Source organism: Ictalurus punctatus, chromosome 1, assembly GCF_001660625.3.
Source record: "Ictalurus punctatus breed USDA103 chromosome 1, Coco_2.0, whole genome shotgun sequence".
NCBI lineage: Eukaryota > Metazoa > Chordata > Actinopteri > Siluriformes > Ictaluridae > Ictalurus > Ictalurus punctatus.
In genome coordinates this window covers 31638991-31665523 of record NC_030416.2, presented here as the reverse complement: position 1 = coordinate 31665523, position 26533 = coordinate 31638991, and the positions used below count along the sequence as shown (strand labels likewise).

The window sequence follows — 26533 nt, the reverse complement described above, 5'->3', positions numbered from 1 at the left end:
CAGCTGATCTCACAAATATGCCGTTGATCTACACCTCCTACAATGAGACCTGACATATTCTATCAATTAACTCCAATAACTGAGGCAATGAAATTAGAATTGAATGCTTTCAAGGAAAGGAAAAGAAAAGCTAAAACTATTGAAGTACTTAATACTATTAGGTAATAACATTTATTATAGCAATTAGAGTTAGTTTTACGAATGCATTCCTTTGTTTAATCACACTTTATTGGCCACCAGCTGCTATCCGCCAAATGGGACGCATTTTCCCCGTTTGTGTTGGAAAGATACTAACCAAAGCATAGAGGTCGAGGTGACAGCTGGTGAAGAAGTAAACAGATCAGGATTTATAAGATAAGGTCTACTGGTTAACATCATTTTGATCGTTTCCACTGAAAATATCATAAATGTAATCTATTTTATGGATAACAGGAGTCTGTGCCGTGAATGATTAAATCACAGATTCACGTCATCACTACACCTACTGCTGTCCGACAGCCACCTGAAATGGACACAGCACATCACAACTGTACAAATCACGAAAGGAAATCGTGATTTTATTTTGTACATTTCCTCATACCACCGAAATGAATTCCTGGTTACGCCACTGCCAGCACCTGATGCCTTTTTGATATGTTTTTAGACATGAATGTGATACCTTTGGGATGAACTGGAACGTCGACTGCCCCCCAGACCTTCTCACACATCATTAATGCGCTTGAGGCTGAATGAACACAAATTCCCACAACAACGCTCCAAAATCTAGCGGAAAGCCTTCGCAGAAGAGTGGAGGTTAACGGCAAAGGGGAAATAAATCTGGAACGTGATGTTCAACAAGATGTTATGGACAGGCGTCCACAAACTTTTGGCTGTAGAGTGTACTACAGCCCATTTCAATATTTATTTATTTTTTTTTCAGGATTGCGTGGGTTGACTGGAACGAGTCGTATTAGGCCTGCAGACCATGCGCATGACATGGGTGCTTCAGTGTTTACACAGAATGGTGGGGGGGGACTTCCGCAGGCACAAATGCCTTTTGATGAGAGGACAACGTCCAAAATGGTTCAAGCTGTCACGAAGGCTACGGTAACTCAAATAACCACCCTTCACATCCATGGTGAGCAGAAAAGCACCACAAGACACACATCATGTCGAACCTTGTGGAGTGTTCATAATGTTCTTTGCCTACCACAGCGGCTATTTTACCCCAAAGTCCATGAATACATCCATTGATCCTTATCCATCAGGTATGTTTTGCTCCCAGTGACAAGGACCAGTTCCACGAAAGCCATGACCAGGATACTGAAGATGAATTCAAATGTAGGACAGGGATTCATTCTGTCCCAGTATAATTATTTCAGAAGGAAAACTCCCCAAAATCAGGATCATCACAAGCTCCTTTTCCAGCTCACGCAGGAGTTTTGGTTTGTGGTGTGTTCATGACCATATAAAACTGATCATTACTTTCTGCCTTTCACTACAGATAAAAAACACACCACATCCGTTTAATCAACAACACAACAAGCGTGTAATGCATTCCTTAATAATATAAAACAATGAATTAAATAATCAATAATTCTCCAGGAGGGGGTTTAGGCATGTAACTACTGCCACCTAGTGGCAAAACCGCTCTGCAACAATAAAGAAGGATGTAGTGAGAAACAAACAAATCCACAAAGTTACGACAAACTGAAAATACTTCTGAAAGCTTTTATTATCCCTCAACAGATAATAGACTTTGTTACCATGTGAACTAAACGTCTATATTTCTATAAGATCTGCAAAAAAAAAAAAAAAAAAAAAAAAAGAATGCTAATTTAAAACCACAATCCTTTTTTCAAGTGTTACATTTCAATGAGAAAAAAGAATATTCGTCTATGGCTAAATAAGACAAACGTGAAGGGGGGGGGGGGGGGGGGGGGGGGGGGATGGGGGGGAGAAAGGTCAAGATGAACCAACAGAACATTTCAACATTTTTAATTGCATCTACTGAACCGTTGCATAAGATTCATTTATTTATTTTTGCACATTTTACATAGAGACCGTTGCCTAGGAGTAAACAATCGACCTACACGTGGATCGGATCGATTTAATCCCATGTACAACAACGTGAAAACATTAAATGTGCAGTTTAGTTAAATACGGAAAGAGTATGATCCCAGGAAAAACAATAACGGGTGAGTGACCCTATTTGTCAGTAGCCTCGTTAATGCTTTGACCACAGATGAGGATTATCTGGATCATTTAAAAGTCTAAAGTCACCCCAACAGCCATTTGGTCATTTGGTATCAACCCTAAAGGAAGAGAAAACAGAGGAAAAACAAACAAAACAAAAAAAACAAAAAACAAAAAAAAACAAATCACAACATCGGGTATTTCAAATGACAATAATGGGAAGAAGGCACTATGTTAGCAGGGAAGTTGATTTCGGAAGAATCTGCACATTTGTGCGCGCACACACATAAAGACACACAATTAAAATAAGTGTGTAGACACAAATATATACAAGATGCAGATAAAGGCACTGTACTTCATTTGAAGCTATATGTAGCGTTCAAACACACGGAAGCTTCGCCTGCTAGCTTAAACACACCGTATCCCACAATCCCAGCAGATATTAAAGTGCAACACGTGACCCGATGTGACCATTTACAAGCAGCGAATGCCTTAAACGCTATGTGGTACCTGCTCTAACAAATAGCTGCGAGAGTGACCATTTAAACATATTTACACATTAACACACATCTAGCACAAACGGTGATGCGGAAGCTCTAGTGTTTTTTTCTTTTTTTTAGGTTATTAGTGTTCTATGTTTCTTTTTCCATGACTTGTATTGACACTTAAGGTGACATCCTTCATCTAAAAGTTTGTCGGTGGCAAATTGTATGTATTGAAGCACAACGATCACTACTGACTGCACAGAACAGATCTAATCAATTTCAGGCGTAGAAAAAGAAAAAAAAAAAAACAAAAAAAAAAACAGTCGAGTCACTTGACAAAAAGACTAAACACTTTGAAATAATTGAGAACAATGATCATTAGCTCTGATCCCTTCCAGAGCTATTCCGACATCGGATCTGATTAATCGAGTGAGCAGATTATCGGGGGTTGTTTTGTTTTTTTTGCAACAACTTGCAGCATGTTTACAGCTAAAGTTTACTTCGTGTTCAGGATCTCACAATGACCGAGGCAAAACGTAGCAACGAGAAATTAACGCGTCTGAAATTAATAATAATAATAATAAAAAAATGACTTCAGGCTTATCAATGCGTAATTTTTCGCTCCTATACACCGATGAACTGCATTTCTATTGTGAATGAGGCAACGGCAGTGCGAAGTGACACGACATGACACGAAAGGCAAAACTCAAACAAGGAAGCATTAAATCCAGAGCGTCTACCAGCTGGGAATGAAATGCCAACTGGAATATTCAGACATCAGTTCATAGCCCTGATGAAACACCAACAGCAGCACAGGGGAAACAGTCTGTCCTTCCTGAGTAGATGACTGCAGTAACTGCGTTAGCCACATGGCGGATTCACGCCGCTGTGTTTCTGGAGCGAAGGCAGTTACTCTCTCTGGATTGTCACACGGTGAAGTGTCTTGATACAAAAGGTGCCAACATTATTAACAAGAAAATCCTAGCAAGCAGAAGTGCCAGTGTCAGTTTAATTCCCAAGATGAAAACAGAAAAGCTCAAGTCTGCTGTGAGTGCTACTTAATAACAAGCAACTTCTTCATTTTTCACACGGACCCGCCGCCTTCTTTTCTATCGGCTCCCGAGGCGGAGGCTCGTGAATTCGCGTGTCGAAGTTCACATCGTTAAAGTGTCTTTTACCAGAGGCAACGCTACAGAAGCTAAAGCGCGTCTTTCACGTCCTGTCCACTTGAGGGAATTGGTGAATTTTATTCACGTTTGTTTGGACTTCTGCTTCATGCGATTAGGAAAGAAGAGAAAACAACCCTAAGCATCTCCTGTATTGATGAAAGGTTAAAAATCGTAAAGGTTATGGCTAAACTGTACATGTTGGCACCTCTGCATGAGAAGTTAAAAATTCAATAACATCTCTCGGTGCAGATTCAGATAAGCCAACTTAATGCTCAGAAGTTCTTCGGTCTCTACAGGGAGTGGACCAGATTTCAGCTCCCCCATAACATGCCAATTCATCTCTCTCTCTCTCTCTCTCTCTAAACTGTGTATAGAAGAAACGCATCTCTCGGTCTCTGAGATGATCGACTATGAAGTTAAGAGAGAGTGCAAGAACTTGGGGAAGAGAGATAGAAAGGAGGAGGAGAGAGAGAGAGAGAGAGAGAGAGAGAGAGAGAGAGAGAGAGAGAGAGAGAGAAAGAGAGAGAGAGAGAGAGAAAGGGTCCAGTTTTGGTTCTGATTCACTGCTCCACCTGAGTGACCTGGATGACCGGAGGTGAGCTGCTAATGGTCGGACCACACCAACACGCTGAGGAGCTCCGTGATGCCTGGTGCTCACAGCTGCTGGGAAAAAAAACCAACAAGAAACATAAACACAAATCACAGAGACAAACTGATTTAATCATATTAGCGATCATACGGCTAACTCAGTGTAGCGTGAAGAACTCAGGACAAGGCAACCTGGGATTGACTGACACACATACTCTGCACAAATACGCTCTCTCTATCCACCTTTTTCCTGAATGCGGGAGTCTTGCCTGGCTCGTACCGGAAACCTGTTTTACATTTCCAGTCTCCAGTGTTTTAGTCAAATTAACAGATGTTCCTAACTGATAATGTGATGTTAAACTTCTGAAAATGCCTTTAAAAAAAGAAAGAAAGAAAGAAAGAAAGAAAGAAAGAAAGAAAGAAAAGCACATTTGGCTCCCCAGTCCCAACATTTCACAGTGTCGTGATGAACGTCTTCTGACAGTGCCTCACCTGTCAAAGTGTAATGACTGGGTAGAAGACATGAAGCTATGGCCCGAGGTTAATTAGCTACACTGATGTAATTAACGGCTTCGTTTTCTCTGAAGGCATCGATGGTGAAGAACTCCGAAATTACAAAAGCACAGAAGCATATAATTATAATAAAATAGGCCAGGTTTTGTACAGGAAACACGGCGACGTTATTTATTATTTTTTGAAAGCAGAGGTAGGGCCCTGTCAGAAAGTCAGCCACGCTAAACACGGAGCTTGGGTAGCTTGCTTTCGCCGCTTGGTAACAGGTGGGCGTTCATATACTAGACAGAGCTCCGAATCGGGGTGAAGTTCGGAGGGCTTTTTGTACACAACAATGTCAAGAGTGCACGCACACTTTCTTTGGGGGTATTTTAACTTCCATGTTCGTTTCCTCTCTGGTGCAGAATGCGAGGCGTACGGCTACGGTGTACAGATATGGACATTCTCGTTATGTATTTTTCTACAGAAGTATTTGTTTCAGGAATTTATAAAAATGAATTGCTGTTGTCGTGGCATCGGTGCGAATTGTTCAAGTCTGATTTGCTGTGGAGGAAAAGCTCCATGTATATTTTTGTTCTGAATTAATGTATTTGACAGAATAATATTTGCTACTCTCAGGTCTCTCATTCAGCTCCATCAAACCCCTGCCGATGATTCAGAATGCAGCAGCAGGCCTTGTCTTCAACCAGACCAAAGAAAGCATGTCACACCCCTCTTCATCTCACTCCACTGGCTTCCTGTATCCACCCGTATCAAATTCGAGGCCTTGATGCTCACGTACAAGACCTTGTCTGGAACAGCACCCGCCTACTTCAACACTCTCCTTGATGTTTACGTTCCCTCACGCAATCTGCGATTGATTAACGACCGACGCTTAGTAGTGATTACTCAGCGTTGGCTCAAGGTCCCTTTCCAGAACCTTCACACTGACCGTCCCTCAGTGATAGAATGAACTGACAACCTCAATCCGGACCAAAGAATCTTTCACTAGGTTCAAAAAACGGTTAAAAGACCCACCTCTTCCGTGAACACCTAACTAACCCCTAAAACTCCAACCCCAACAGTATTAATAAATAAATAAATAAATAAATAAATAAATAAAAATACATACATACTCTGGCTCTTACACCTCTACTCTGCGTACTTTGCTTCTCTAGAACTCAATTATAAATCTTGTACAGTAGCACTACTTGTATTGTTCTCCGCTTGATAGATCGCCTTGCTTGTATTTCCTCATTTGTAAGTCGCTTTGGATAAAAGCGTCCGTTAAATAAATAAATCTAAAATGTACCGTAACAAAAACGTCAACCTTCCCAGAGACGTGTGTAGCAGATTGGAAACGGAAGTTAGCGCGATACAAATTTACCCGCTCTTCATTTCATCCGCAAAACGTTTCCTCAGACCGTCCAATCAGCCACTGGATGATTTATGAATCCGGCAGCACAGATCGTAGACAACTTGAATACTCCCAGATCAATAAAGCCCATGTAATATTACAAAAACTGGGCCTTTTCTCAGCAACCACAACACACTGTCCATTTACAGTAACGTGCTTTTTTTTTTTTTTTTGGCAAGAAAGTGATATAAGGAGAACGAGTATAATGAGTAATGAGAATGAGTTTGGCACTATGTATTGAATGGAATGATGCACAGGCCCTGCCTTAGATATTATCATCAGTGCAAAGCGCTCGAAACGCATCAACCGGCAACCATTAGCTAAATTGAGTTAGGAGATTGGATTGACCGAGTCGAAATCGGTAAGGCTTTTAAGGTAATTTGTACTGCTCCTAAAACGCTCTGGCTCTGTGTAAGTAGAGCTTAAAGGCTGGGGAAAGGAGGAGGGCATGTTTTGAGGCCAGTCAAAGTCTGAACATTTTCATTCTGCCAAGTGATTAATGTGGATCAGGCGTGTGTGTGTGTGTGTGTGTGTATGCGGATGCCAGGTGAACATGGCTGTTGTGTCCTAAAGCAACCTGGGAAACGGGGTTACTTCCAGGAGCTACTGAAAATCCCCAGAAGTTTAAAAAAAAGAAAAGAAAAAGTGCGAAGGAACATTGCGTATACTCTACATGTGTGTGTTAACTAGAGTGAAACGTACCCCGTCTCCTCTGGCATGTCTTGGTCTGCCTCAGCGGTCGAGCTCTCTGCATCCACGCTGCTCTCACTGCCCTGAGCAGACAGACCGTACGGGCTCTCCGGAGTCAGAGACTCACCACTGAAACACACCCCCCCCCCGAATAGTTCAAATGGTCCTTTCAGTGCTGACACCACAAAGTGAAGTGAAAGAATGGTTTTCATTAAGAGACAGAGTGGAACCAAAACTGATGCCAACACTAATGCCATTACTTGATCCTCTTCTCGAGCAGGTGTATGTACAGCTCTTTCTCCTCCAAAATCTTCTTTAAGGAACTGATCTCTTTCTGCTTCTCCAGCAGTTCCTTCTGCAGCCGATAATTACCCTCCTCCAGAGTCTCGCAGAACGCCTGAGAGCAAAAGAGGGCAAGAAAATAAGCCTGAGAAAAATAATACTTTATCAGCAGTGAAAAAAAGACCACCAGGACCACCTCTGACCACGTGCGTTATATTTTCTACTACACGTCTCACATTCGCACGTATCCCAGTCCCAGCATTTTAAAGTCTGGTTATGTCCAAAACTGCATGGAAAGATTTTATTCAGATTGCGGCGCAGAGTCGCTGAGAACATTTTGACAGCTGGTATCTGAGGACAAACCAAACTGATTAGACTTATGTCTGCTCTTATTTCTCTAGAGCGCAAAGCTATACAACAACCTGATCAAAGCGTGACATTTGCTGTGTGACAAAACCACACTTAGCTAGCAAGCTTTTTGACGGTTTCAGACATTGTTTTCATCACTATGTTTGTTAAACTGTCTCTCAACGTGATATCTGTAGGCTGATGGCCTTAAAAGGTAAATACAAAAGCTCCACGTTATTTCAGTGAAATGTATTACTGGCTTCAAAGTATATTATTAACCCAGTTTTGGCCCAAACCCGCTTTCTTTGTCTTTTAAAGCTCTTTGGCAGTCATCCACAGTGACATCTGACAGGTTCCCCAGGCCCCCACATATATAATTTAGATGAAGGACCATTCTTAGCACAGCAGTGACACTATGTACGGTTCTCGTATACCTCGGCGTGACTGCTGGGCTGAAAATCGGTCCTCCAACCACAAATAGCCAGCTAACAGCAGTGCGGTGATCACTAACTGGTGCAACTGGTTATTAAATAAACACATTAGGACAATTTAATGGACTACTGGTCCTATAGATATTTGTTTGTAGAGAAGTGTGCAAACGTTAGTTAGATTCAGACATCTTACCCGACTCTCCTCGAGACTGTCGAAAGGTCCCGGAGGCTCGTCCAGACAAAGGAACTCTCGCACTGGAACACTGCAAACACACATACGTCTCTGTAATGCCCAAACTGAAACATCTGAAACAGTCAGTTGAACGATTGATCAGAATCACTGGCAGTCATCAAGAAACCGGAAAATGTGTATTTTATTTGTGTTGTTAAAAATTTTATTTATTTATTTACTTTTTAAGTGCCATGCCATTATTTCGACTTATTAACTTAGTCTTTTGACTTAAAGGGATTGATCACCCAAAAAATGAAAATTCTCATCACTCACTCACCCTCATGTGGTTCCAAACCCATAAGACCTTCGTTCATCTTCAGAACACAAATGAAGACATTTTTAATGAAACCTGGGAGATTTCTGTCGCTCTGTTTACAGTCCAAGTAACCAAACTTCTCGAGCTCCAAATAGTTCATAAAGGTATCGTAAAGGTATCGTACTAACTAATAATGAGCTAATAAATAAAAAGAATGAGTTACTAAGTCGAATGATGACACTTCAAAAAACCTTGAAATCTTGCAATTCAGGGCTTTCGTACCAAACCGTCCAAATTTCCAGTTTATAAACATCATAGTCCTTTGCCTTGTCCATTATTTTCCTTATAATATGGGTGTTAACTTGTACACATTTTCATTTCTGTGGATACGTCTAGAGCTGTGACATAGCCAGAATTGGAATTGAGCATGACTAATAAATAACATGATTCACTTAAGTATATTAAGTATGTCTTTAGGACTAAAATAGCCTTCCTGCTCATAAGGCTTCAGATGACGGATGTACCTTAGCTTGATAAGTGTATTCATTTCACACCACATGATGGGCTAGAGAGAGAGAGAGAGAGAGAGAGAGAGAGAGAGAGAGAGAGAGAGAGAGAGAGAGAGAGAGAGCGCGAGAGAGCTGTATTCGCAGACCTGGGCTGAGGAGAAACTGGAGTACATTAACTGCCTGAATGCCAGAGGCTTCCTGAACTTTGTGATCAGGGCAGAACGCCAAGTAAGCTCCGGGCATTGAAGGAGCAGTGTGTGTTAGTGGACCTGGCCAACATATCTTCTTCCTGATAAGTGTTTCTTTATATTATATTACTTCTGATATATAAGCCTTGGTGTGTGATGGTGGAAGATAAAGGTGTGTACATTTCAGCAGGCTGATGGAGTGAACTGGGGTTTAAAGCAGTCATGTCTATCTGCTCACCAGTTAGCGATGTCTTTGTGAGCCACCAGATTCTGTAGAAAGGCCTGCAGGCCTAACTGTCTGTCCTCCAGGAAGTCAGTGTCGTAGTTATCTTTAAACCAGCGTTTAGGTGGTAGGGCGAGACGGAACCCAGGAAACATTTCCTTTAACTGCAGAAAACAGAGACATGAATATTTTGTTATTGATCGATCATGCAAATGATTTCTCTTACCGCTTACGTCACAGTACCAACAATAAACTCGGCACTAATAGAGAATGGGCTTCGCATGGAAGCCCATTTCCAAAATGGAGAAAAAGATAAAAGGTAATTGCACCTTTAGATCTCACAATTCTGACTTTTTTTTTCTTCCTTTACTGGCAATTTAGACGTGCACTTGACGCAGTACCTGAAATGTGACTATCTTCAGGTAAGGATCGTGCGCTAGCGTCTGGTTCTCCTTGTCTTGACTAGCTGATGAGTGTTTTTCTTGTACAGCCGATCTACAGAGAATGACTGACGCGTTGTCGGTGCATTCTTTGTAACTCAATAACTAAATGCAAAGTGCACTTCTAAATTGGCAGTTTAAAAAAAAAAGAAAAAAAAAAGTCAAGTAAAAATTGTGAGATGTAAACTCGTAATTGTGAGAATTGTGGGATGTTAACTCAAAACGGCAAGAAAAAAAGTCAGAATTGAGAGAATTAAACTCAATTGCGAGAAACAAAGTTGCAATTCTGATATATAAAGACCTTTAAAAATAAATTAATAAATAAATTCTCCGTGGCAGAAACAGGCTTCCATAGCTATGTGCATGGTATAATCTGAACAATTTCCCAATTAATTCACAATATTTTTCACAATACATTAAGAATTGTTGGAAAGACAGGACTTAAGGACAAAGCGATAATGAGCTTGTACTCTTGCTGACGTATTTCTGTTTTGAAGCGCGAATCTCATGTAACCAGTAGCCGCGTATTCATTTGGCAGTACAGCGAGACAGCAACGTCTAACGTCTTACAAGAACTTCAGAGTGTAGAGCCAACGTTAGCTTGTTTCTATTAAGAGGTATTTTCTTACCTTAATAGTTGTTCATGTCTGACGAAAGAGACGGTCTAACGCCTTTCCAAAGCTTACTAAAAAGAGCATTGCAAGTGTTCCTACATACATAATGAACGTTTCTGACGTACGTTTTCAGGAGCACCTGCAGACCCCAGGTGTAAAAAAAAAAAAAAAAAAAAAATCAATCACCGTTGCCATTTTAGTGGATGAGCAGAAGTGGCGTTTCGGTTATAATGCGTTGGAAGCATTTGCAGGTAGCCCATTAGTCCATTAATTTCATTTGGACTTTAAACCTGAATAATACTTTAATGTAAATGACACAAATGAAACTTGCTGTTGATGATATGTCGGCTCAACGCCTTAATCAATGACGCCAGAGTAGAGGGGTACTAGTGTATAATATATATTCCAACCATAGCGTGGATACTTAGCGTTAAGTTTTCTAAAACCAGAGGGACATGCCGTAAACAGGCTGTTGTTACAGGATCTTCAAATCTGTACACGCTCCAGGAGAGAAGCGCAACAAAATCGACATCCTCAGAGCAAAACAACACGGACACCTGGCCTCGCTCCACAACCTGGACAAAAACGCCTGCTCGGATGACTTCTCAAAATGTTACCTTCTTGTGAGATTACTCTGGCCCTAGTCGATCCTCTAACGCATTTTGCAGACAAATTAAAATGATTTAGAGCATGTAAAAAAGGTTAAGTACTGAATACCGGCCTACATCTTATTTACATCCATTCTAGTTGGTTATTGCATGTCATTTCACCTACGCAGTAATACGCATAAGCTACTGAGCTAGGCAAAGGCTGGCAGATCAGGAGTAGGATTGACGGAGCTTACTTTTTGTACAGCCTGTACTTATTTTGCCATAAAATGTGACAAAGGTGAACACACATTCGAAAGGAGCTATTGTAATGCTGCTACACAACTCTGCCCTATGCCGTGGGTGTTTCAATAGATGCTAATGACTCAGAAATACAATAATAAGAGTAAGCAGCATTGTTCGTCACTGATGAAAGGTTTCCCCTTTTTCAACGGATCTTTAGAGTAAGTACAATACATGCTAACAGGAGCAAGGGCGAGCACACAGCACCTGCGCGCACACACACGGCATCTTGTGAAATTGCATTTTCTCTGCTCGTTTAATTCCCTTCTAGTATTTAACTTTGAAATATTTTCCCTTAAACAAACACACACACACACACACACACACACTTCAGTGATTCTTTCTTCCTGCGGTCATGCTGCTCTGATTAAACAGCGCATCACTGACCACTCCTCACCCTGAAAAATGGGATGGGACAAACACAAAGTTGCTCATTGTAATTTACTCGCCATTTATTTGCTATATAGAGGTGTGTATTTTGGTCACATGACAGGGGCTGGGTGGTGCAACAGGAAACAATTCATCCCATCATTTAGAAACCGTGAGTTTGAATCCCCATGTGTGGTCGGGAGTCCAAGAGTTGGGATGGTGGTTGAGGTGGCATGAGCTGCGTCCGAATACCCCTACTGCCCTACCATACAAGTAGGTATGTCCGATTTCTCAGAATTCATAAAACAGTAGGCGAGAAATACCTGGATGACCTACTGCTTCTACCGAGCTTCTGCAGTATGGAACCACTAGACACCGTGGATACTGCGCTATCCCAGAAGGCAACGGGATTGGCGTGGAAGAGCTGTCAGGAACAAAACTGAACACGGTAGCTGTAGTACGTCCGGATTGCATTTGTGCTCACCACTTACACTGATCAGAACAAGTACGTAATCAACGGCCGAGCAGCAGGTACCGAATCGAATGCCGTAGGTACGGTCACAGTATGCGATTTCGAATGCAGCCATGCTCTCTATCTAGGCGGATAGCGCTTTCCTACAAGTGCGTTACGTCGTAACACAGCATGAGCAAGAGTTCGACAAGATGTGGTTGGCTGGCTTCACGTGTCTCAGAAGCACGTCATAGCCGTCACCCTCCCAGATTGGTAGCTGCTGTATGATAATGAAGCGCTGACTGGTGGTAAGGAATGGGCCAAGACGAAATCAAAGGAGGGGGGGAATCCCAGGAGCCAATCACACCTTTATAAATCCTGCTATGTTAGTGCCATTGTGTTTAGCTGCTCTGGATAACACAGCCTGTATAATCTCTCTCGCATCTTGCTTTTTTTCGCTCTAAACGTGTGTGAATTAAACCGAAATACGTTATAAACGACGTCGCTTTAATAGACACTTCAAGCGACTTTGCGTACACTACGCTTATCTGATTTCTCCATTTACTTTACTTGAACGCATACTCATAGGACGACACTTTTATAAAAACAACACATTCTCACAATATACTTGCAGTGAGTAAGGACCGAAATCGAGCTCGGCACTCCACTGAATGAATGAGTCATGTGCAGTGTGAATAAAATTTTTTTTTAAATTAAAAACCCAAACAATATGAACTGCACGCTACACAAAGTTTACTCGGGTTGCGTTCGGGAAATGTTCACGGGACTTCAGATGATGTTAAAATGTGCCGAAGGAGGTTTACTCGAGACTCAGGGTTTCATACATCACGAAACGACAGTAGAGCCGTGGAAAACTACGAAATCTGAACGAGAAGAAGATAAAGAACAGCCTTAAGGAGTTTGAAATGATACAGTCCTTCTGTCAGTATGACGAGAAACCTTCACAGTGGTGTGTGTGTGTTTGAGAAAAGAAAACTGTCAACAGGGGCTGACCTTGTCATTGAGTCTGGAAAAGTCGGTGTAACGCCGGAACACCACCCAGCTCTCGTCCTGCGTCCTCTTCACCAGAATCTTATACACCTTACACAGAAGGAAAAAAAAACAATAATCACTCGACTTTACAACACACCTTTTACTTCTGTTATCAAAGCACATCAATCATAGTGCCTTGAATACAACCCAAAACACACAACACCGCACAGGAACAGCAGCAACATTCACCTCCCGAACGCAAAGGTCCTGGACCACGCACAAGCTTTAACAAAACACTTGCAATGAACACAATAAGGTTGTGTCTGGAAATCCATTCTCGGTAGGTCAGTAGGACAAACGGAGAAAATCTAGTACAGGATTCTCAATCTGCACCCTGAGAGCACTCGTGAAACTCGGATTTAATCAATTAAACCTGGATTTGTTAATAATTATTACAAGAGTTTGTATAGAGCTTGTTTTGGTTGCATACACTGTTTAGGATTCAGGAAGAACATCCTACGGCGCACTTGTTTGTCATAAGGTCGCAGTTTCACAGTGAATCACGGTGAATAATCAGACCGTTACTTCACTGTTGACGCTTTCAAATTACAATACGAACAGTCGAGCCGTTTTTTTTGTTGTTGTTTGTTTGTTCGTTTTTTTTAAAAACCCAATCAAGCTCCGTACTCCACTGGTTCTCATTCCTATCGAGTCTGACCGCCACTCTCCAATAAACTTGCTCTGGACTCATCCTAAATCTTACTACAGCAAACTCTACTGTACACTTTTAGAAACATGTTACGTTGCTACCTAGTAGAATATACGGCCAAAGGCTTGTGGACCCCGGACCGTGACACCCGTATGTGCTTGTTGAACATGCCATTGCAGATTTATTCCCTCTTTACTGTTATAATAACAATAATACCCTCCACTCTCCTGAAAAGAAGAGCTTTCCACTAGATTTTGGAGCGTGGCTGTGGGGTTCTGAGCTCAGTCAGCCATAAGAGCGTCAGTGAGGTGCAGTCGGTGTTCCAGTTCATCGTGCTGAGGTGCAGGCCGATTGAGATCTTCCAGTCCAACTTAAACACACCATGTCTTCATAGGGCTGGCTTTGTGTACAGGGCATCGTCATGCTGGAACAGGTTCGGGCCTCATAGTTCCACTGAAGGGAAATTGTAACGCTATAGCACACAAAGACATTCAATACAATTGTGTGCTTCTGACTTTGCGGTAACAATTTGAGGAAGGTACAGGTATAATAAACAGGTGTCCACCAACGTTTGGCTAAATAGTGTATGCTCCTAACTTTATCATACACGACACTGTTGAGTTTCAGGTATGATCTCCGACTCTCAATTCTGAAGGTCTGTAGTTTGTGTCACACGATACTAGAACCAAATTGTTTTGTGTTCGGGGAATGTGTTGTTTTGAGCGTTCCTAATCACCCCGCCTTTTGTCCTCACTCACTCTCTCTCGGTTCTTCTCCTTCTCTTATTATCTGGTAGACTAAACGTCTTGTAGTTTTTATAATCGCTCGAACATACGTAATAGAGGTTTCGATTTTATCTCTGACTCGTTCCAATTGACATTTATCATTCCCTAGCAATATTTCTGTGTGTATATATACACACACACACACACACACACACACACACACACACACACACACACACACACACACACACACACTATGCTTTCTGTGTCATTAAACTAAGAAACTTTCACTGAACGATGGGGTCAGTGTGACCTCTTCCCGAGCTCGGACGAGAGGGTCCAAATCCAAGTGCAGGGTCTAAATTCTGGGTCTGTGACTGGAATCGGGCAAAAAACTTAAACATGATACCGATAACTAGAATTAAACCAACTATCTATCTCTGGCACAGCGTGCTGAATTTACTCTCAGCCTCTCTCTTTCTGATTTGAACAACAATGTGATAAGTAAGGGATAATCCACAGCTAGGTGTGGGTTACATGATTTTAATGCACGACACTGAGGTACAGAACCACTCGATGCGAAGCGGAGTGAATTAAAGTGGTGTAACGCACACCTTGCCGTTGATTAACCTACTTATACCGTGGTCACTCGCCAGCATTGACTAGTTAAAGCTGCCACTGATGTTTACAGTGCAAAATCTGACTGAAAAGATAAAAATAAGGGTTAATTTTCATTAGTTTATATACGGGTCGTTAGATCTAGAACCCCGTTCTAAATCATACACGGAGATAAAGTAATGCAATAAGGTTACTTTCATTTGAATGAATTCTATTAAATAGTTATTAGAGAAAGAGATCGTGTGTGTGTGAATTACCTGCGTCTGTGCCGCGTCTCTACTAATACTTAAGCTGCGAGTTTAACTGTATGTTACTATGGTTATAGTTGTTTACAGGCAGCGCATTAATTTAGAAAGGTGATTAAACGGACCGGAACTACCTGTGGTATGTGTAAGGAATAACTGATATCGGGCCGTGGAATTATTGGAAAATCATGCACACCCTGAGGTGGTAATGCACCTTGGGTGTGCGTTATTATTTTCAAATAATTCAACGGACTGGAGTCAATTATTCCGCTTATACCACGGTTACCACAGAAGATACTGTCCAGGTGTTTTATTTCAAGACCGTTGTCAGGGTTTTGTCCTTAAAACGGTCTTGTGTAATTTATTACACATCCCATCTCAAGCCTCCTTGCTAATTCCAAAACATAGCTCATTGTAGAGCTAGTAACGGAGGCTTCAGCCATTTATATACAGTTATTAGAGAGAGAGAGAGAGAGAGAGAGAGAGAGAGAGAGAGAGAGAGAGACACACACACAGACAGAGAGATCAGCTGAGGTGACAAGAAGAAGGTCAGAGGGAAGAAAAGTGTGAGGAAGTAACCTATGGTTAAACACAGGGAGAAAAGTGATGGCGCCAATAACTGAATAGCAATGGCTCAAGCCTCCGCTTTGTCTCATGGGCGGCCGCATTACCACCTGGAGTATTTCAGTTCACTCGGCGAAGTAACGCGGTAAAGACCTGACTGGAACTACTTTAGCTGTGCATTTACTGAAAAATAATTGCTCACGTCAGAGCGTCTCTCAGCCAATCAGAATCGAGAATTCGCCAGCGCTGCGGTATAAACGGTTTTAAGGCACACCTTCCAGCCAATCAGAATCGAGAATTCGACAGCGCTGCAGTATAAACGGTTTTAAGGCACACCTTCCAGCCAATCAGAATGGAGAATTCGGACAGACCGCTGTATAAATACTAAAAGAAGTTCTCGAAAAACAAACACAAAATTCTCTCTTAGAAACAACAGGATATTTGATTAATTTTTTTATTTATTATTTTTGGTATATACACACACAAGGATGAGCAGAGATGTTTGTATTCAGATTTTAAATAAATAAATTCTTAAATTTTTCATCAGTGACTTGATTAATCAAGTAATATTGTGAACATTTCAAACCAACACCTCTACTGTTCATGTAGACAGAACACATGTTGTAATGGTCCTAACGGCGGGAAAAAGCAGAGTTGCCGAGCTAACGAGCGACCAGTGGAAGAAAACGTCAACAAAAACTAAATACGCACAACGAGACAGAAAAGAAAAAAAAAAAAAATAGAGGTTCAGATAAGGCAGAAGTTCTGTTTTAACCTGAAGGTGAGTGAAGATGTTGGGGATGTGGTTTTGCTTTGCATGCTGCAGCAACATTAATGGCCTAAAATGACTGTGAATAAATTGCGTCCCTCATGACCTGCCTTAGGACAACGTTGTAGCCTTCTTGACAAAAAAATAAATAAATAAAATAATTGGGAGTCACTGATCTACAGCCAACACTGATCTCAGATGCAGATATTTCACGCAGGGTCTATCTGCATATCATTCCACAAAGAGACATTCATCGAATTCTGCAGTACGTCTTTCAGAGGCCGGGGAACAAGCCTGGCCCCGAGTGAAGCAGGCGTGCAGGACAAGGTGATAAATCTGTTTTGGAGCTGACAAAAACAAATGAGTGCTCCAGGAAGTTCACATGACACTGTGCCTGGTGACTAAGGCAAAGTGGAACACACCCACACAAGCATGCTAAACCCTCAGAAGTGGGTTAATAAGGAATAAGAACAAAAACAAGAGCTCTCGGACACATCGATGTGATTTCTTGTTGTTGAATAAATGTCTCTTTCTTTCACAGACGTGTGAACACAGACAGTTTTTTTTTTTAAATCAGGTTAATTTGTGGTAATAGTCTGGATAATCATCTGACATATGACCCCTGTGGTCATATTCATGCTTCATGTTTTTGTTGTCTGGAAACCAACACGATAAAATGATTTAAAATTACAACGTGCATAAATTTTTAAAAAATAATAAAACGTCGAGCTTTTGTGGCATGTGCATGGAAGTACAATGAAATTCTTACAATGGAGACTAAACAAAGACGACACAACACCCATGCAACGTTCAACCCCAAGACACACCACAGTCTCACCCAGCTCCCATAGACGGCATTGCGAATTCTTACGGTGTGGAAGATAAACGTCCTCATGAATTTGTCCTTAAAAGAGAAGGAGGCGTGGCTAGACGTACGAAACGCGTGTCATGTAAACTTACGTCATTACAGTGGAAACAATACCGCAAGCTAGTTAACCGTCGGCTGGTTGTAGCTGTTCAATGCTAGCTTTATTATTATTTTTTTCCCCCTCAGTAATTACCTGTTAACAAGTCCTGGGATGCTTGAAAACTGAATTTGAGACGGTACAGAAATGTAACGATCGAGTTCTTGTATAGCAAAATAGCCCCGATTTCCTCGATCAAGCCTTTGTTCATGTTTTACGGGACATTCGTGGATCTGTCTGGCGAGCACGGATAAGGGAAGTCGCAACTTGTAATTCGTTTAAATCGTACAACCTGACAGTCGGGATCTATAAGCGATTCCTGATACTATCGTCACTCGTTCCAAGACTTCTACTATATTATACTTGTACTATAAGCTTTAATGTTCCATACCAGTGACAGACTGTCTGCTTGACGAATACAATTAAAAATAAACAGCCTGGATATGCAATCTAGCCCGGGTTACTGATTTGTCCGTGCCTGTCTGAGGACACTATGTATGCACGATAATCTCAGATGTCATTATGTCATGTGTGATGATATCAATATAATATCATTGTACTGCCCAGCCCTAGCGCCAAGGTAGAAAGATCAACTACAAACACAAGCCTGACAGGCAGGCTAAACTGCTTACTAGGGTGTTTCCTGGTGCGTGACAGGGTGAGGTAGTCAGGAAAGAACCCTGCTGCTCTGAACCTTTTCCCAACACAGCTCAGCTCACCGTCTCTCTGGAGGTGTGATCATGTGATCACAGAGTAGCTGCCTATACTTAATGATTGTTAGCTGGAGGCTTCATTCATAAAATGATGCACTAGAATTTAAAAAGTGCACTGTTTTTTTTTTTTCTATCACTGAAAGCCACACACAAACTAGTCTTTTTGTGTGTCCCATTAGAGTTCATAAACACATTTGATCTTACTTCTGAGAAATTAAAAGAGTAAAGACAGTGCTCTTTTATGTCCAGAATGAATTATATCCAGCGTTCTTTTATATCCACAGCATAAGGTTGAGGTGTATACAGGACTGTTTTAACCCCACTCTCGAAGGAATTCTTACCCATCCCACATGTTCTCCAGAAAGTTTGACCAATCCCGCAAGCTCGAGCAGAAAGTTTGACCAATCCCGTTTGCTCTCACAGAAAGTTTGACCAATCCCGCCCCTCCCTCACAAAAGGTTTGACCAATCCCGCCCCTCCCTCACAAAAGGTTTGACCAATCCCGCCCCTCCCTCACAAAAGGTTTGACCAATCCCGCCCCTCCCTCACAAAAGGTTTGACCAATCCCGCCCCTCCCTCACAAAAGGTTTGACCAATCCCGCCCTCTTACACAAAAGGGTTGACCAATCCCGCCCTCCCTCACAAAAGGGTTGACCAATCCCGCCTGCTCTCACAGAACGTTTGACTAATACCACATACTTTCACAAAATGTTTGCCCAATGTGATCTCTCCCAGAATTCCACCCTCAGTCACGGAACACTGCGCCAATCCTGACCACTTTCATAGAAACTTTGACCAATCCCGCCCGAGCTCAAAGAAAATTTGACTGATCCTGCACGCTTTCACAGAAAGTCATCATAATCCAGGTATACACTGTACACAGTCTGTACACATGGCTAAAAATAATATTGAGTTGTCCATAGTGAACATAATGCCGTGTTTAAACACAGGCTTGTGTTCTTTAACCGAGAAAGGTGTTTTAAGTGTTTCCGTCAACAACAGGCACAATTACCGTCATCCTCCACCAGACACTATGCATCATCCTGCAGCTGAAACAGGAAGAGTAATCATTCCACCTAATGCATGACTCTTTGAGCTATTTAAGGGTGAACCAGGATTCAGGCGAGAATATTCCAGAAACTAAAAACGCAGGGTAACAGAGGTGTGACTATTCACTGTATTTTTAATAACAGTTAAAACTCTAAACGTTCACGTAACCACCATACAGAATTCAGAGCATCTGTCTCACCGTGAACTTCGCTCTCTCCTCCATGACCTCGTAGCCGAGCACCGTGGGAGTTATGGGTCTCTCCTCCCATCCGAGTGCGTCTGTTGGCGTATCCGGCCTTACGCAGCTGGAATACTCCACTGTGGACTCGACTCCGTTCACCCTGGCCTTTGTTACAGGACTCTGACACGAAGCAATGAAGCAGCTCACATTCCCGCTTCTCCCTAAACCACTGTCTTCCGCTGCACCTTTAGTGGAAGAAGACTCCGAACTGCTGGACGCACTGCCCACGCTCGATGCCCGTTTGGGCCGTCTGGCACCGGAGGAGGCTGAAAGAACTTGATCGATGGGCACAGGCACCGGCACAAATGGCGTGGCCATCTGTCTGGATATCCTCTGCAGTTTATAACCGGCGTGATACCCGACTGCTCTCACCTGCTGTGATTTAGAACGAGGTCTCTGTGGATCGACTTTAACCGCATGTGGATGAGGTGTGGACTTTTATCTCCTAAGTGCACTGTGAGACAAAAGGACACATTAGGAGAGGTTACTCATCATAACAGACACGATTTAGATCATGCATTTTTGAGATCTTGAATCATAAGAGTGTAGAGATTATACACATAAAATCAAAGTGTAAAAACAACAAAAGGGGTGAAGAAATCATACATTCGTTGGTTAGAACGCTGGATATGTAAGTAAAAACTCCAATGTCTTGGTCTCCAGAAACCTAGTTTTCTAGGCCCCAAAATCGTGGCCAAGAAGCGGCACGTGACGTCATCACGACACGTATTCAGTCCTCTTCGTTTCACGTGCGGCGAACATGTGTACAGCTAAAAAGGTCTCATTTACCAATAAATGTCAATGGGAAAGGCCGTGCAAAACTATTTCTTGCGATCGCAATTTTGCCAGTTCAATTTTCTGCAAAAAAAACCCCACGGAAAACTCTGCAAGTTGCACCGTAATTTTTTTTAAAAAGCCGCAACAAAAATCGAGCATTTTCGGCCGCGGCGATGACAAAAAACCTCTGCGAAATCCTGTACGGCCTGGTAAAGTCTTTTAATACATATTTAATACAAGGGAAATGAACAAGTATACGTTCATTATCTTCTACTAACAAACTTTATAACAATACTGTCACATTAATGCTTGTGCACTCAAGGAAAAAAAAAAAAAAAAAAAAAGTCAGCAAGTCTTTAAAAGAAAGTTCATAATAATAATAATAATAATAATAATAATATTATTATTATTATTATTCTTATTAATAAAGCATATTGTGTTTTCGCCCTCGACTGCTGGTCAGCAAATCACGAAATGTGGTGTTCTGTCCTTGCAAAAGATATTTTAATCTGGCCACCAATTATTTTCTCTCAATATGTTTAACCAAAAGAGGTGACTCTTAAAACATGACTTGAGAACATGACTAATGCGACGCGCCCTTTGTCCCAATTTACATCATTCTTAATATGTGAATGGTTTTAGAATGCAAAACGAATGTAATGCAACATGTTTTACATGTAAAATAGTCCACGGTATTACAGCCTAGTTCTCTTGTTCAAAGTAGTTCTAGTGTTCAGAAACATTTCTGATCATTCTTGTTCCATACCTGTCCGTTATATACTTTTATAAAAAAAAAAAAAAAAAAGTCATAAGTTATTTTTAAAAATCTTAAGTTATGAAATTTAATTAAAGTACAAAAACACAAATGCAATAAAAAAAAAATCTCTATCTATCCATCAAAAACAGATTATAGTAGGGATGCACCGAAATGAAAATTCTTGGCCGAAACCGAATATAATGACAAACTTGGCCAAAGGCCAAATACCGAACACGTTTTTCCATTTATTTTGCCATGTTTTTCACCATTGCATAAATTAAATAGTCAAAATGTGCTTTTTACTATTTTGTCTTGCTTTTCAAAGAAGAAAAAAAAAATCAATTACAAAAACTACAATTTCAAAATATTTATTTAACACTGAACATTTTTTTTCATTCCAGCAGGCATAGGCTACCGACAAGGCACAATATAACTTTAAATAAATAAATGAGTAAAATAAAAATATTTTGATGTGGTCATCTTTGAGCCCCCGTTGAATAGCCGATGTTAGGCCTATAACTGACTGCTGAAAGAATGGAACACTCTGTAGCCTACAACTAAAAAGTGCATTAAAAAGTGATTATACCGATATATACCGCTCGCGTCCCTGTACACCTCGCGGAGTATTAGAGTAGATATAGTATAGATAGATACGTTGTTAATGTTATGTTCCTTGATAGATTTAGTTAGTTTAAACTATAGATAAGTTCATTTAGTCCCCGCTGGTGTTTCCGCTCCCAGTCCATAGCACTAGTTCGTGTTTCTTGTTTTGTGATTTGACCCTGTTTTCTGTGACCGCGACTTTGATTCCCTTTGCCTGTCTTGACTAAGTTTTTTGGATTACGATTTGGATTTGTCTGCCTGCCCTTAAATAAATACTTCTTTACCTGCTGCCGTACTCTATTCCCTTACGTCTCGCGACGTGACAGAATACTCCGGAACAGAAACAAAACAAACCCACGTGTCCACAGTAAACATCCGAAGAGCACGTGGCTTGTGCACGTAGCTCGTGCATGCGCGCGGCCCCTCGTCGAGGTCGTGACATTAGCGCGTCTCACTCTGGTTGCTAGGCTATTTGGTCGCGTCATCAAACACGTCATTGTTCGGTCAAATTTATTCGGCCTTTTCACTTATTAACAACTTCGGTTGCCGAACGTTCGGTGCATCCCTAGATTATAGATTACTTATATACACATATATACACACACACACCTAATCTCTAATCGTGTTCACACAACCCAGATAAAACAATCAGATGTAACCAGAATCAGTGATGCAGTTAACCTAAAATCTGCTTATAACATTCAGTCTAAACACTTTTACACACTCCTCACTGTTTCTCTCGTCGGTGTTGAACCAATGCAGCATCTCTGCCAAATCTCACTCCTCTACCAGCCCTAAGTGTTTTCTTAATGTGCACGATTTGATCCTCTTAAGTGGACATGTATTTTATTTAGAGCGCCCTTGCACAATATAAACAGACAGAGCCAAACAAACGGATCTCCTTTCAATGACAAAAACAAAGAAAACAGAAACACATCAAACTACAAACTATATAATGAACACATAAAATATATAGATTCTCATGAATGATGAGGCTGCAGGAGGTTTTTTTTTTTTTAAAAAAAAATCATTCATAAGGTAGAGCTATACACATAAATCTGATTTATAATTAAAACAGCGACCTTTACATCAGACACCGGCGGCACACAGGGCGGCTTTTTAATAGAAAGAATAAGTCAGTTTTTGCAGGAAACGCTAGATAATACAATATTCCTGCTGTATTTTGCAGAGTAAGATCATAATCTGAATAGTACCTGGGTGATATTCCAGTCCAGGCTAGTGTCATAACGCACGCTCTGGTACGTTCGAACTGCACCAAAGGATCCGAGTGAAAATCTCACCGGACTAACGAAATTTGTGCGAATGTATACAGTGATAATATACTATGTTGATAATATTTCCAGGTGTTTGCATATTACATTTAACAAACTAGTGCAAGAACGCACATTACAGTTTATTATTATTATTATTTTTAATCTCCACGCTGGTGTAGAACAGGCTATATGCTCGTGAAAATATTAATGTGACAGACAATATGTGAACTTTACTACACTAACAATTTGCTAGCACTTACTTATGGGAAGCAGGATTCAGATAAGATAAAACCACTTTCACTTTTATTGCACGGGCAACGAAATTTAGTTTGGCAGCAATATAGTATTCCTGTTTTAGTTGCATAATCAACATGCATTACAGACATGTACACACCTTAATACACTATTAACGTCGTGTGGGAGTTTTCACCGCATTTTGCGACAGGACACGTACACACACGGCAGCGCTCAACCGTTTTACGGTGAACAAGAGAGCACGGCTGCGTCCCAAACCGCATACTTGCCTACTATATAGTAGGAGAAATACATGTATCTCGGCTGCTGTTTAGTAGGCAAGTATGCGGTTTGGGATGCAACCCGCGGCTTCAAGCAGTCGTCTATTTGCACGTACAGCATGACAAATAATTAACCGCACTTGAAGCGTTCGTGAAATTCAAAATAAAAACACAGAACTGTATACGGTCCCATAACGAAGACCAACTGTATGTCGATGCGTGAAATTCTGGAGGGACGTCGGACGGCGTGGCGCGGTGACGTAATGACGCGTGCGGTAAATCGATCTATGGTCTATAACATGTACAACGGGAACATGAAAGGAACATTCTAGAAGCGACTCATGTAAACATCTTAATCACAATATTGTCTTATTCAGAATAAGGTCAATAATTAGATTACTGCTGTCCATGTAAACGTAGTCAATGTCACTTATAATACAGAATATAATACAAGAAAAGAAGTTCAATGTTCCCGTGTGTATCAGGTTAAATGAGTGATCTATGTTGGATGATGAGATTTTCGTATTTGAACTTCATCTCCTGACTCCCAAGATGAAGCAAAAGCGCAGTCCTCTCCTTAAACACGGTGAATGCAGAGCGCCTGATGCTGTGGGTGTTTTCAGCCCTATTCAGGTCATTTTCTATTTCACAGGTGCGCTTCCGTGACATTATTTCCATCTGGATCAGCCATGGCGGTATTTTTCTCTGTCCTACTTGGAGAAAGTTACGGTGAAAGTGCCAAACTTGTCGGTTTTCTACGCAGAGGCCACCTCGCATTGCGAAAAAAGGTTTGACTGCTCGTTCCCACTTTAATGTAATAATATAACAATTAAAGGTTGTCCTTTTTTTTTTTTTTTAAATTGATGTTCTAATAATCATTATCCTTTGGACTGTGTGTTTATTTACAGGTAAGCACTGCGAAGTTAAAAGAAAACAGCAGCACTATAATTTCTACTAATTCCCACTGGAGAAATAATTTGTGACAGTTTTCGATTGGGGCGTGTCTATAAAATGACTGACATGAGGATAATCCAAATACAAATAAACTACTTTATAGACAGCTTGATTTTTCTCAGCTTTGTACATGAATTCTGAGGCTTAAACACACATGTACATATATGTATACACACACATATATGCATACACACACATATATACACACTCATATGTATATACACATATATAAAATAATGTGTGTGTGTGTGTATATATATATACATACATATATATATATATATATATATACATACATATATACACACATATATACACACACGTATGATATATAGACATACATATACATACTATATATTATATACACACATTGTATTTATATATATATATATATATATATATATATATTATATACACACATTGTATTTATATATATATATATATATATATATATATATACATACATACATACACATATATATACACACACGTATGATATATAGACATACATATACATACTATATATTATAAATACAATGTGTGTGTATATATATATATATATATATAAATAAACACACACGACCATTTCTACATCATTTTCCACATTTGTACTAGTAAGAAGTGAAACATATGGCTTATTGCAGCTTTAAAATAAAGTTTAAGAACGCTCCTGACCCTAAAGAAAAATAACAAATAAATAACGAAAAATAACGAACACATTAACAGGCTACAAAACAGAGAAAAGCGGCTTCCAGGAAGCACTCGCCAAAACTGACTGCTATTTGACATGAGATTAAACTACATTTATTTCACATGATACAGAATAAATAATACATCACAGTGACCTTGCATGAATATTAATCACACAGTCAAACCTTAACCCGATACTGTAATTACAACACTTTTACCCAAAGGGACACCTGCGTGTAACATGATAATAGTAAATAAGGTAAACTACTGACCAAATAACAGGTTTGCTAAGTAAGATGGAAAACAAGCTAGCTCTAGCTAGCAACTTTTTCACTCCAAAATGACCCCAGTGTTAGCTTACTCAGCCTTTTCTGAAGGGGAAATGAGACTAAATTAAACTTTAAAAAAGGGGGGAAAGTAAGTATTTCACTGGCTCTCTGGTTTATTTCAGCAGACAGTAATAAAGTAAACACGCCGCAGTGGTGAGAGTAATGTTACAGTGGCTTGGCTAAGCTAGTGCTAGTGCTAACTAACCCAGCTAGCAGCCAGCTGTAGCCATGAGGAAATGATAACACTCAACTATCTTCACATATCACACTACTGATACAGAGTTCTCATAAAGTCCTACTCACCGCTAATCTGACTACTCATTTATCAGATATCGCGTCTCAAACTTAACTCCTGTCCAGTTGGAAAGCATTTCCGTACAAGCTGCCCACATCCTGCTGAAACAAGAGAGAGAAAGAGAGAAAGCGCGGTGTTTCTAACAGCACGCCTTTCTGCTCCGCTTCAACGCCACATTACAGCTCCGAGCTTCTGTTTGGACACCGAGCCCGGTTGCCAGATTGATGGAGGTAAAATACCCTCTCAGGTCACTCAGGTTCCATCCATCCACTCATCATACACAGGGTCACAGGGAACCTGGAGCCTATCATAGAGAACCCATGGTAGAAGGCGATGGACACCCTGGTCGATTGTGCCTGGAGCCTACACAATCACACACACATTCACAGTCTATGTACAATTTAGAAATGCCAATCAGCCTACAACGCATGACTTTGGAATGGGGGAGGAAACCGGAGCACCCGGAGGAACCCCCAAAGCATGTGGAGAACATGCAAG

General features: G+C 40.9%; 1 protein-coding gene across 3 annotated transcripts; it reads right to left on the bottom strand.

The window, feature by feature from the left end:
* Positions 1-1696: 1696 nt before the first annotated feature.
* Positions 1697-26249, bottom strand: snx16 (sorting nexin 16). 3 transcript variants are annotated; one of them, XM_017480353.3, is made up of 8 exons: positions 26044-26247; positions 19800-20295; positions 13264-13350; positions 9501-9649; positions 8271-8340; positions 7277-7413; positions 7029-7145; positions 1697-4492 (listed from the first exon to the last, which is right to left on the bottom strand). In XM_017480353.3, exons 2-8 carry the CDS (start codon positions 20157-20159, stop codon positions 4390-4392), a joined length of 1023 nt encoding a protein of 340 aa, XP_017335842.2. In that variant the 5' UTR covers positions 20160-20295; positions 26044-26247; the 3' UTR covers positions 1697-4389. The 3 variants fall into 3 exon arrangements, with proteins under 3 accessions (XP_017335842.2, XP_053539881.1, XP_053539884.1); XM_053683906.1 differs by having other exon boundaries at positions 1697-4489; positions 26044-26246; XM_053683909.1 differs by lacking the exon at positions 13264-13350 and having other exon boundaries at positions 26044-26249.
* Between the last annotated feature and the right edge of the window lie 284 nt (positions 26250-26533).

What these genes read in the sequence shown, in the direction of transcription:
- snx16 (XM_017480353.3), bottom strand. Translation starts at nt 20,159, where the DNA reads ATGGCCACGCCATTTGTGCCGGTGCCTGTGCCCATCGATCAAGTTCTT. An exon ending in AGGAGAGAGCGAAGTTCACG is followed by an intron (nt 13,351 to 19,799) that starts GTGAGACAGATG and finishes CTTCTGTGTAAG; the next exon opens with GTGTATAAGATTCTGGTGAA. An exon ending in CTGCTCGAGAAGAGGATCAA is followed by an intron (nt 7,146 to 7,276) that starts GTAATGGCATTA and finishes GGTGTGTTTCAG; the next exon opens with TGGTGAGTCTCTGACTCCGG.